Source organism: Chamaea fasciata, unplaced genomic scaffold (assembly GCF_029207755.1).
Source record: "Chamaea fasciata isolate MVZ Bird 193981 ecotype frontalis unplaced genomic scaffold, bChaFas1.0.hap1 SCAF_27, whole genome shotgun sequence".
NCBI classification, from domain to species: domain Eukaryota; kingdom Metazoa; phylum Chordata; class Aves; order Passeriformes; family Sylviidae; genus Chamaea; species Chamaea fasciata.
Window position 1 is genome coordinate 1,254,206 of NW_027094112.1, and position 12,418 is coordinate 1,266,623.

The window sequence follows — 12,418 nt, forward strand, 5'->3', positions numbered from 1 at the left end:
TTCGGTTTGCTCCAACCTTTTTCTAGGACTCCAGCACACGCCTCAGCCCTGCCTGCACAGCAAACACTTCCCTCAGCACCAAACACTTTCAGCACATTCTCAGGAGAACCAGATTTCAGTACAGATTCTTGATGCCAAAACTATTAATAATCATAGGAAATATCTGTGTTTCAAATGGACCTGCAATAAATACAGATCAAGAACTGTTGCCTTAATCTGAAAGTGCTTGGGTTAGTGAGATAGTTGAGAAACAGTAGAAAAATCACTTTTATGTGTTTTTAAGTGAATACAGAACTGTGTTTTTATGAAATGCCAGAAGTCACCACGTGCACAGCGAGACAACTGCAAGGACTATTAACCCACAGTTCTTTGTACTACTCCAGGCTCAGGTGGGCTGGGATGACCAGGAACTATCTGAGTAGCAAGTACAGCTGGTTTCATGCTGAAAGTACTTAAAAGAAGAGGAAAACACCCCCAAATTCATTTTACAATCATTACACGTCGCCAGGTGCTCTCGCTGTCTTCCTTTCACACATCCTTGAATTCTTTAATATCGGTGACACAGATCTATTGTGTTCCCAGGGGGATTTGCACAATGCTCATGAAAAATGAGCAACTCACAAGAAATCAGCAGAGGATGAGTCAGGTAACACCTGCTCACGATGCAGATGTGGGAACACAAACACCACGGGCACACAGCTCACATCAGACCACCCCAAACTGCCCTGATGCTGTCCTGTGTAATTGCTGGCTTTTCCCTGCATTTCCATGTGGTTTCCCACTCCCAGTGGTTCAGGGGTGCTGGGTTTGCCCCCACAGGATCCTACTGCCCAGCACAGGGTGGATGGGTCACATCTGACTGTCCCGGCACACACCTGAGACCCTGGGAGGAGTAACTGCTCTGCCAAAGTTACCCAAAAGCATCGCTAAGGCTGCACAACAGATAATTCAAAAACTCCCTCTTTGCATTCCACAGATCCTACTTTTAACACTCTGAGGTTTGATCTGTTTGTCAAGACAAATGCAAGCTGCACAGAACTGAGTCGTCTTTGCAGTGTAATACAAGACACCGCCTGATAAACCAGAATATTTCATGCTTCTGAAAAATAGGCTTCCTTATGAGGAAGTAAATTAAAAATTGTAACTTTTATTACTTGAAATTTTCACTATGGCATGAAGAAAATGAGGCGGTGCAGTTTCCTGCTTCTCTTACTCAACAGTTTCATCTACACCACAATTTCTGCAAAAGCTGAGCAGCTCTGGCCAGACCAACACTCCTTTTCCATAAGCACCATCTCACTCCACCTGTCATGGAACAGGCATGGTCATGTTAAGTCAAAAGCAGTGAAATAAAGAATTTACCAAGTCCAGAGTGTTCTCCCATCATTTACAGCAGGTAACACTTGACTACAGATAAATACCTGTCTGCCAGTGACAGGACCTGAGAGTTGCTGGACACAAAAAGATTCCCTGTTTTAAGGAGTCCTTCAATTAATGTGATGTCCTGGGACTGGAATTGCCAGTTACTCCTGCAGCAGTGCAGCGACGAGCAGGCACTCACTGAAAGGATGATGGCCAATTGACACACAAACCACGCAAGTACAGCTGGTTTAATAATTGCGATTTATGAGCGTTCCAGAAACAATTGTCTGTTACAGTTTTGGAGGTTATTATAAAGAAACAAAGCTACTGAGTCCACACAGACCATTCCCATAGTCCTGCTTTATTTTTTTTTAATTATTCTGATGACTAAGAATCACAACCAGACATTTGGATGAAGCGCACTCAAGACTAAGGAATTCAAGGACAGGACGATTTTTATTTACAATGAAGCATAACACACAGTAACTGCTGAGTGTCCAAAGAAACATTCATTAAGTAGCTGTAAGAAACAGCCATGAAAAGGTACAGACACGGTGATATCCCTGCTGAATCATCACCCAAATCTACAAATAACCAGGCACGAGCACTGGGGCAGGGAGATGAGGTAGTAAATTCACGCTGCATCCACCCACCTACCCAGGCACACTCGTCTGGCCCATGTCAACACCACTAAATTCAAACACTACACTAATGAAAAGTGCAGCTTCACCATTCCTCTTTTTCCCACTGGAGACATCCTCGGGGAAATATCCTTGCATGCACCGAAACTGGTATGATTTCAATTCCACCCACATCTGGGCTCACTTGGGAACTAAATCCAGCACAGCCCGTCTTGGGTCAGCCAGTGACCCCAAACAAAAATAGCTCTGGCAGAAAGCTGGATTTATGGAATAGGGTGGAGCCCATCCAAGTGTAAACTGAACAAACCCTCCACAGGCACTCAGGGACGGAGGAGCAGCAGCTCCTTCCCTCTGCTCAGCACACGACCAGCACAAAGGGGACTCTGCCATCTCACAGTGACACAACCAACCCTTGGGCAGGGCCTCAGCTGGGTCTCACGCAGGTCTCACGTGTCAGCCCCGAGAGTCAATTGTCCTCTCCAGAGCAGTAAAATGTGAGCAGCAGGTGTTGCCTGAGTGTTGTAAAACACCAGCAGCGGGGCCGGGGCAGCAGCCCAGGGCCACCACACAGCGCCCAGCACCAGCAGAGCTCAGCAGCTTTGCTGACAGGCCACACCTTTGGGAAATTCACATCAGCTTTCCCAAATGTCCCAGTGCAGACAGACCTAGAGGCAGGGGATGACAGCACCAGGGTTAGAAAAATTAACAGTATCAATTAGCTTTTGACAAAAGCTTGTTCTGCCCACAGCACAGACACCAGATGACCTTGAAGCTCAGGCAGAGCTCTCGGCCGGGTGAGAAGAACTCAAGTCTGAGCTGTTGTCAGTGGATAAGCCTGGGTCTGGGTAGGTTTGAGTGCCAGTGACCAAGGCACTGCAGTTAAATGGGGCCTCCACGGTGTATCAGACACAGCAGGGATGTCCTGGCAACACCCTCAGGTGCCACCAGCAACCGCAGAGAGGAAAAAAAGAAGTTGCACATTTATTGTAAGGAGCCAGGACTGCTGGCTTGTTCTTCTCATCCCTTCATAGAAAATTAGCAAAGTCTGTCTCTGCAAGGCATCTCTCAATGGATTCCTGGAGGCAACCAACATGCCACATTGATTTTTAATCTGTCAATCCATTTCCAGTACTTCATTTAGATTTCTAGTATACATTATCCAAAGAATAAAACCCCAAGAATAAACCATGACACACAGGTTTCCTGCTAATTACAACCATACTGCATGCAAGCCCTTTCTAATACAATTACAATGTCATGGAGTGTACAAATGAGAAACAAATTTAAACTTTCAGAGGTATTACAAAATCCATTTTAATCTGAAATCACCTTCAAAGCTCAACCATTCTCATTGCAATTTTCTTATATTCAAACACAAATGCTCTCTCTGCCCAAACAGAAATCCAAAATATAAAAGGGAAAAACCATAAAGTATGCTGGCTGTTATTACACCCCACAGGATCTGAGCCCTCACCCTGCAGCATCTCAGGGCACAGGGACACCCTGTAGCGGTGTAGCACAGGAATTCCCGAGCACTCAGTGGCTGAAGCAGCCAGATCTCAAAATCTGCAGATTTCATCCAGAGGAGGCAACGCAACTATCTGAAAAAGTTTAGTATTCACCTTCCTCAATAGTTTGAATCCTGCTGAGGGAACTTAGCACACCTCCCATCTAATTGCCAGAGCCACTCTCGGGTGCATCCAACAACACCAGGGGCCTGACAAGTGACTGATTCCAACATCAACAGAACACAAGTGAACAGGCGGGAAAACCTGAGCAGAACAGGGGTGGGACACAGCCAAGAAGTCACGTTTTTATGCCAAAGGCTTCCCCCTTTGGCAATTATCAAATCCTTGCACAAGCAGGGGCATACGAGTTTATCAGGAGGAGCTCCCATGAATGTTTTATAACGGAAAGTGAAAAGCAGCTGCAGACTTAGGGTCCCCCGGCTGTCCTCTATCAGTGCTGCCCAGGATTTAGTTGTGCTTGAGAGGAACAGGCAGGAAATGTGGATCTTCCCAGCACCCACCACGTCTACAAGGGAAATAAAACCATAAAAATCACGAAATGTTAACACAGCAAATCCACGCCAGCGAGCGGCTGCAATGCCCCCCACGGGATGGAGCAACCTTGGACTTGGTGACTTTTATTGCTCTTTTTAAAATTTTTTTCTCCAAAGCAACTTTGCAGAAGGTCAGCATAGGCGAGAAACCTGGCAGGGGGAGCGGGACAGGCTGCCCAGAGAAGCTGTGGCTGCCCCTGGATCCCTGGAAGTTGGACAGGGCTCGGAGCAGCCTGGGACAAGAAGGTGACCCTGCCCATGGCAGGGGTGGCCCTGGGTGGGCTTTAAGGTCCCTTCCCAACCCAACCCACGCTGTGTTTCTGTGATACAGGGGAAGATCAACAACTTATTGTTCTAAAGGAAAGTCCTTAAAGTCCCTTCGCTCCTAAACCATTCCACGATCCAATGAAAGAGGTGGCACGGAGGCAGGTGACTCCGGAGGGAGGTTTTCCAGAGGGGGCACGGAAAGCCCCCGCAGCCCCCAGGGCTTGGTGCACGCTGAGCACCCTCATCTTTACCCGACTCTTCAATTTCATAGAAAAATCCACACTTTTGTGCGGGTTTGCTCGGGCAGGGAGGGGCAGCAGGCGGAGGAGGCTCAGGGAGGGTTTCGGTTCCTTCGCCCCCCTCAGACTCCATCCCAGCCGGGCCGTGTGTGAGGGGAAGACCCGCCGAGCCCCGGGCCGGGCGCCGCGCCGCCCGCCCCTCACTCACCGCAGCCGGAGGTTCGCCATGAACTCGGGCATGGTGACGGCGTCCATCAGCACGAAGTCGGCTTTGCCGAACTCCAAACTCTCCTGCTCCGCCATGGCGGCCACTGGCACGGCCGGGACCGGGATGTGGGCCGGGCTAGGAGCGGGATCGGGACTGGAGCGGAGCACGGACCGGGACCGGGAGCGCTCCCGCCGCTCCCCGGCCGGGGTGTGGGGGTGTCACCTGCGGCGGGGCGGGGCCGGGGCCGCCTCCCGCAGCGCCCCCTGCCGGCCGCGCCGGGCCCCGCGCCCCCGGCCCGGGGCGGGCCGCCAGCGCCCCCTGGCGGCGGGAGCCGCGCGCTGCAGGCGGGGATCGCGGCACGACTGAGGGGGAGCCCCGGGATAGCGGGATCGGGAATCCCGGGATAGCGGGATCGGGAGCCCCGGGACAACGGGATCGGGAGCTCCGGGATAGCGGGATCGGGAGCCCCGGGAGAGCGGGATCGGGAGCCCCGGGAGAGCGGGATCGGGAGCCCCGGGACAACGGGATCGGGAGCTCCGGGATAACGGGATCGGGAGCCCCGGGAGAGCGGGATCGGGAGCCCCGGGAGAGCGGGATCGGGAGCCCCGGGACAACGGGATCGGGAGCTCCGGGATAGCGGGATCGGGAGCCCCGGGAGAGCGGGATCGGGAGCCCCGGGATAGCGGGATCGGGAGCCCCGGGACAACGGGATCGGGAGCTTCGGGATAGGGGGATCGGGAGCCCCGGGACAGCGGGATCGGGAGCTCCGGGATAGCGGGATCGGGATCCCCGGGACAGCGGGATCGGGAGCATCGGGACAGCGGGATCGGGAGCCCCGGGATAGCGGGATCGGGAGCTCCGGGATAGCGGGATCGGGAGCTCCGGGACCGCGGGATCGGGAGCTTCGGGATAGGGGGATCGGGAGCCCCGGGACAGCGGGATGGGGAGCCCCGGGACAGCGGGATCGGGAGCCCCGGGATAGCGGGATCGGGAGCCCCGGGACAGCGGGATCGGGAGCATCGGGACAGCGGGATCGGGAGCCCCGGGACAGCGGGATCGGGAGCCCCGGGACAGCGGGATCGGGAGCCCCGGGACAGCGGGATCGGGAGCCCCGGGACAGCGGGATCGGGAGCCCCGGGACAGCGGGATCGGGAGCATCGGGACAGCGGGATCGGGAGCCCCGGGATAGCGGGATCGGGAGCTCCGGGATAGCGGGATCGGGAGCCCCGGGATAGCGGGATCGGGAGCTCCGGGATAGCGGGATCGGGAGCTCCGGGACCGCGGGATCGGGAGCTTCGGGATAGGGGGATCGGGAGCCCCGGGACAGCGGGATGGGGAGCCCCGGGACAGCGGGATCGGGAGCCCCGGGATAGCGGGATCGGGAGCCCCGGGACAGCGGGATCGGGAGCATCGGGACAGCGGGATCGGGAGCCCCGGGACAGCGGGATCGGGAGCCCCGGGACAGCGGGATCGGGAGCCCCGGGACAGCGGGATCGGGAGCCCCGGGACAGCGGGATCGGGAGCCCCGGGACAGCGGGATCGGGAGCATCGGGACAGCGGGATCGGGAGCCCCGGGATAGCGGGATCGGGAGCTCCGGGATAGCGGGATCGGGAGCCCCGGGATAGCGGGATCGGGAGCCCCGGGACAGCGGGATCGGGAGCTCTGGGACAGCGGGATCGGGAGCTTCGGGATAGGGGGATCGGGAGCCCCGGGATAGCGGGATGGGGAGCCCCGGGATAGTGGGATCGGGAGCCCCGGGATAGCGGGATCGGGAGCCCCGGGATAGCGGGATCGGGAGCTCCGGGATAGGAGATCGGGATCCCCGGGACAGCGGGATCGGGAGCCCCAGGATGGGGATGTGCGCTCTGCGCTGCCTGGGGTGTGTCCTGCACCCAGAGGAGCCCCCGCTCACACCCCAAATACAGGGTGCTCTCTACGCCCTGCCGGGAGGGCGGGGAGAAAGCAGATCCTGCACCCAAGGGACACCCCACCCCATGACCACACTCGGCAGGGTCAGTCCTGCTCCCACCCCCGTGGGTGGCCCCCCAGACCCTGCTCCCGCCAGCGTTTACTGAAACCCCAGAACGCTGCCAAATTAATGCAGAATAAACCACATGAGAAGTCCCCCTGCAACACCCGGGCACCCCAGAACCAGAGGCAGCCTTGGGCTACGTCCATTGCTCTGCACACGGGGACACCCCCAGGGCGGGGGGCTGCACCGTGCTCCAGGGAGGGGAGGATGGGATTGGGAGGGGAACAATTTCTTCCCGGGATGTATCCTGGACCCAGGAGCGTCCCCTCTCCAACACAGCCTCTGAAAGTGTCACATCCGCACCTCAGGAGAGGCCCCCTCACACGGCACAGGGTGCTAAGGGCCCACATTCTGCACCAGGACAAGAGGCTGCAGGGTGCTGCTGTCCCCCCCGGAGGAATCTTCCTTCCTAGGGTGTATTCTGCACCCAGGGGAGACCCCACAGCCCACTCACAGGGTGCTAAGGGGTCTTCATTCTTCATCTGGAGAGACTCCCCCTTCCTACTTCAGGGGCAGGGCCTGCACTGGGATGTGCCACAGGGCCACATCCTGCGCCCCATGGAATCTCCAGCCCAGAGCAGGGCTGGATCCTGCACTCAGGGGACACCTTCTCCATCCCTTCCCTCCAGGACAGATCCTGTATCCCAGGACTCCCCACCCCTCTCCCCAGTGTCCTGCAGGGACACCCAGCCCCACCCCAGATCCTGCAGGAGAAGATGCTGCACCCCAGGGACTCCCCACAAACACTTTGCGGGGTGACACCGCACCTGAGGGATCTCTCCTTCAAAAACTCATCTCCCTGAGGATGGGGCCACATCCAGAAGACACTGACCCCCTTTCGCTGTACCCCGATGTCACAAACACCACAGAAGAGGGTTCTGCACTGAGACCCCACCAGGACAGTGAGCAGAAGGCAGATCCTGCACCCACGGTGACCCCACCCCAGGGCCCCACCCAGCAGGGTCAGGTCCTGCCCCCAGCATCCCCCGCTGTCCCCCAAACCCTGCTCACTCTGGTGCTCGGTGAAACCCTGTAATCCCCTCAAATTAATGCAGAATAAACCACCACACAGAAAGTCCCCCCAAATCCAGCATCATGGGCTAATTATTAATGATACTAATTCGGGCTATGGGGCTGGTGGGGGACCTGGGAGCAAATGCAGCCTCATCTAGAATAATTTTGGGCAAGACTGGCTGGTTTGGGTGTAGGAGACAGGGTGTCTCGCCTCCATCCCCACCTGCGCAGCTGCCCCTCCCCTCCAGCTGAAGGCAATGATCCCCCTGGTTATAGGCAGCAGATCCCAGCTCTCTCTCTGTTCCTGGGGGAGGACAAGGCTAGAGGAGCTCTCAGAGGTGAGCTGGAAAGAAGAAAGAAAAAACAAAACCTCTTAAGATGCTTTATTTGTGCTTTGCTTTTCTGAAGTGTTTAGCTTTGCAGGTGGGGGTGGCTTCTGGCCTTGTTTGTGCAATGTGCTGAATGGCATTGGTGTTACTGTGTCTAATCTGCCTGACGCTAATTAGCGCCCTGGCAAAGACAGAGTGCGGGCAGCAGCGTGTTCAGCTCCTGCTTGGTTCTCTCTCAGCAGAGGCTTTGTAGCCACGGGGAGTGTGTGTGACCCCAGCAGCGATGGAGCCGGGACCCCCTGCCCTGCACAGCCCCTCGGATCCTCCTGCCCTCCCTGAGGCCCCGAAGGCAGCAGGGGGACGTGCCTGGCAGAGCCTCTGCTGCCTCCGTCTCCCCAGGCAGAAGAAGAAAGTGGCTTACTCTGCTCACATCTGCAAGCTCCTAAACCGGGTGAGTCCTCACTGGGCTGGGGAACAGCCTCCTGCTTCCCAAGTCCCACCTGTGTACCCCCGGCTGGGCCCTAGGTGGTGGCTGAGCAGTGGTGGCCCCATCCCTGGAGGGGTTTAAAACGTGTGTGGATGTGGCAGGTTGATGATGTCCTTGGCAGTGCTGGAGGGATGTTTGGGTTTGATCTTTATGGGTTTTTCTGACCTGAACGATTCTGTGACCCCAAACTGAAGCTGGGGCTGGGCAGTGCCAGCCTTGCTGTGCTGATGCTTTTGGTTGCTCTCCCCACAGAGGTGTTCCACCGGGGATTCCTGCCTGGTGCCAGCTGTGCTGGCCTGGCTGGGCAGCCCCCAGCTCCTCGGGGACGTGGCCCTGGAGGCCTCCCGCCTGTCCCACTACGGCAGGAGGAGCCACCTTGGCCACCGTGAAGTCCTGCTGGCCACAAAGCTGGTGCTGCTGCGTGAGCTCTACAAGCCTCCTCCAGGATCTTGAGCCGTGAGCTGAAGCATGATGGGACAGTCTTCATAGTATTTTAATGTGGTTTTAGTAAATAAAGTGGTTTTTTGGCGTTGTTTAGTGGAGCCTCCTCCCTGGGCTGGCAGTGAGAGCAGCAGGTGCAGGGCTGGGTGCCCGTGTGCCCCAGGAAGGGGTGCAGGATGAGGGTGGTCACACACACCTGCCTCAAGAAACGCTCCCAGGGCAGTCTCCTGGCTCTGTCAGCCTAGGCTGCCCTGGAGGAGCGGGCAGCTGGGTGTGTCTTTGCACCCTCTTTAGCCAAGAAAAGCAGGAGGAGGAAAGGTGGATGTTATTCCGAGCCCTGGGGGAATGGCAGCCTTAGAGCCAGCAGCGTTCCTGCTGATGCTGTGCCAGGTGTTGGCACTGAATGACCCGTTTTGTTTCCAGGCTCTCCATGGAGCCCCTGCACGTGCCAGTCCCAGGGATGGCTCCAGTGTCCTCAGCTCCAAATGCTGCCATGGGGACGGGCAGGGTACGTGGCAGTGCCCAGCCACCCGCCTTCCCAGAGAGGATTCTCAGTCCAGTGAAGTGCCAGCAGCTCCTGGCGGCACTGGGACACCCAAGGAGGGGCAGCCTCTCCAGCTGCAGCCCTCCCCTCCCAGGAGCACGGGCAGGAGGCTGGAGAAGGGATGGATCCTTCCACAGGGGTTGGGCCGTGTAATGTTGGTATGAGCTGAAAGCTGTGAGGGGACCTTCAGAGGTGACAGCTCTGCCCACCCTGGTGGCTGCCTCACCTGGTGGGCACCACTGGGCTTTGGGGGGACTTGCTGGACCATGTGGTGGCAGATGTGGTACAGTGACTCTCCAGTGACACCCACACAGGTACCGTGGCTGTCGCTGGTGGGAAGCAGCTCCTGGCTGCAGCTGTTGGTGGCTCTGGCTGTGTCCCCAAGGTGCTCCTGTTTGCTCTCTCTGCTCTCCTGGGTGTACCCAAGACCCGTACAGTGCTTGGACTGTCACCTCCCAGTGTCCTTTGGCTGTTTCCCTGTTAAATATCAGGATAACGGCTGCCCTCAAGGAGCAAGTCCTGCCCAAGGACTGAGGGTTGAGTTTTGATGTCCCTGACACCTGCACTGCCCCATTGTCACACCCCCTGCTGAGGAGCTTCAGCTCGGTCCAGTCCCTCTTCTGGTAGCCCTGACTCTTTAGGTTGATTAGGATTGGTTCAAATCTATGGGTTTGGAGCCAAATCCTACAGGAAAGTCCTAGCCTTTGTGGAAATAAGAGCTGCAGCTGAACCTGAGGACACACCCAGGCTCCTGCACAGGAACAGGTGATGTTTTCACCTCCAGCATTCCTGGCTGGGCTCTGTTCAACCTGCCCCAAAAGCCCAGGGGGAGGACAAGAGGAGGGTTCTGTGCCTCTGATATATCTGGTTGGGAGCTTCATCATCCTGACAGTGTTTTCTCTTGTGTTACAGCAAGAAAAAACCAAGAAGAGCATTCATTCAGTGCTTCTCGTCCCTGCAGACAGCCTGAAGCCATTGACCTCTTCCTTCTCTCCTCTTTATTTCTGTATTTGGAGCCCCAGTTGCTGCTGAGAGGGTGACATGTGGAGCTGCTCTTGTGTAGTGTGGCTGTCTGACCTCTTAACCCCTGCAGTAATTGTGTGGGATCACTGCCTGGAAGGGAAACTGAGCCTGGAGCCATCACTAGCTCTCAGGGGAAGCAGCTGGAGCAGAGGAGGTGCTGGGAGAGATCACCGGGGCAGGAGATTTGGTGTTATTACTGGACCTTTTCCTACCTGAAAACTTGTAGCTTAACTGCACTCTAGGGAGGCAAAATATTGGCACAGGGTGCCCAGAGCAGCTGTGGCTGCCCCTGGATCCCTGGCAGGGTCCAAGGCCAGGCTGGACGGGGCTGGGAGCAGCCTGGGATAGTAGAAGGTGTCCCTGGCATGGCAGGGAGTGGCACTGGGTGGGTTTTAAAGGCCTTTCCAACCCAAACCCTGCTGGGCTTCTCTGGTGTCTCAGGCGCATCTCTGCTTGATCTTACTTTGCCCCACCACTGACTCAGTGGACCCTCAGCTCCCCAGAATCTTTTCTTCAGTATCTTTATTTGGTCTTTTTTCCCGTTTATCTCGTCCTTCCTTCCCCGCACATCCCCTGCCTCTCCCCTTTATTTTATCCTGATAGTCCTACTGATTTTGGAATTGAGAGTTCTTGTGCAAGAAATATCCTGTTCCCAGGGTGGTGAAGGAGTCCTTAGAAGGTTTTGAAAGCCCTGTGGATGTGGCACCTGGGGACATGGGTCAGTGGTGGCCTTGGCAGTGCCACGGGGAATGGCTGGACCTGATATCTCAGAGGGCTTTTGCAATCTAAATGTTACTAAATAAGGATCTGAAGCACAAGAAGAATCGAGTGACCTCTCAAAAGGTTTTCTAGAGTCCAGTCTGGGGGAAGAGGGAAATCTGTTGCCACAGGATCAGTGGAGCATGAATTTCTTATGACTGTGCACCTCCTGACACACACAGGGACGGGCAGGAGCCCCTGTGCCAGGCCCCCATAAAAGTCTGTGTTTGTTGTTTCTTTAGCACTTGCACTTTCTGTTCACAATTTCAACCTCTTCCTCCAACCTATGGGAAACACCTGGCTTAAAATCCCGGGTTAAAAAACTAAAAATGGTGATTTATTCCCAGAGGGGAAGTGCCTGTTGAGGCTGCACACACCATGTGGATACCCTTCAAAAAAACTGCTTTCATCTGTCACCCCAAAAGGCAGCTTTGGCAGAAGCAGGAGGATGAACCCACAAGCAGCTGGGCCTGAAAGGGCTTTTCAGGATGATTTAATTTTTTGTTCATTTCTTCTACTGTCTTTTTTAGCTCTCTTGGAAATAGAAGATAGAAGCCCAGACAGGCGGAGGAAGTGGAAGGGTTGGTGCTTTTATCAGTCTGTGGATCCAGAATAAACCAAAGACTTCCCAGCTCCTTTGGGAGCCCTGGAGGAGGACCAGGGCTCTCAGTCTGCTGTCCTCAAGGCTGGACTTGTGCCATTCCTGTTGCCTGTGCTCAGGGTGCTGTTCCCCTCCGAAGGAATCTTCCTTCCTGGCCTTTCTAAACCCCAAATCTGAACCCAAACCAAGTCTCTCATCTGCAGGACACAAGTGTGGGATTTATGGCTCTGGCTGGAGACTTTGTAGTACACAATCCTAAAAGCTTTTGGAAAACAAGGAGTGGAGCTGCTTTGTGCAAACTGGAGGAAAAGCCCGTTAGAAGCTGCTGCTTCTTGTCCCAGGTGTGAGGAGGGATGAGCAGCTCTCCTCTCGATGGGGTGCTGCCAGTGATGAACTGAAAATGGGCTG

The 12,418-nt window shown here is 55.8% G+C and overlaps 2 protein-coding genes across 3 annotated transcripts in view; one reads left to right on the forward strand and one right to left on the reverse strand.

Moving 5' to 3' along the window:
• The window catches only part of MYO1D (myosin ID), a 157,558-nt gene extending 152,604 nt beyond the window's left edge, over positions 1 to 4,954 (reverse strand). Inside the window, exon 1 of the mRNA XM_066205256.1 lies at positions 4,780 to 4,954. Within this exon, the coding sequence (XP_066061353.1) occupies positions 4,780 to 4,874 (95 nt within the window). The 5' untranslated portion in view covers positions 4,875 to 4,954. The remainder of the gene's footprint in view (positions 1 to 4,779) is intronic.
• Positions 4,955 to 8,069: 3,115 nt separating this feature from the next.
• Positions 8,070 to 9,179, forward strand: LOC136301908 (histone H2B-like). 2 transcript variants are annotated; one of them, XM_066205159.1, is made up of 3 exons: positions 8,070 to 8,164; positions 8,398 to 8,606; positions 8,895 to 9,179. In XM_066205159.1, the coding sequence occupies exons 2-3, from the start codon at positions 8,439 to 8,441 to the stop codon at positions 9,093 to 9,095; spliced, it is 369 nt and encodes a 122-aa protein (XP_066061256.1). In that variant the 5' UTR covers positions 8,070 to 8,164; positions 8,398 to 8,438; the 3' UTR covers positions 9,096 to 9,179. The 2 variants fall into 2 exon arrangements, with proteins under 2 accessions (XP_066061256.1, XP_066061257.1); XM_066205160.1 differs by having other exon boundaries at positions 8,092 to 8,164; positions 8,395 to 8,606.
• Positions 9,180 to 12,418: the final 3,239 nt, after the last annotated feature.

Coding starts and splice junctions, on each gene's coding strand:
- LOC136301908 (XM_066205159.1), top strand. CDS start 8,439: ATGGAGCCGGGACCCCCTGCCCTGCACAGCCCCTCGGATCCTCCTGCC. Junction 8,607..8,894: donor TCTGCAAGCTCCTAAACCGG/GTGAGTCCTCAC, acceptor CTCTCCCCACAG/AGGTGTTCCACCGGGGATTC.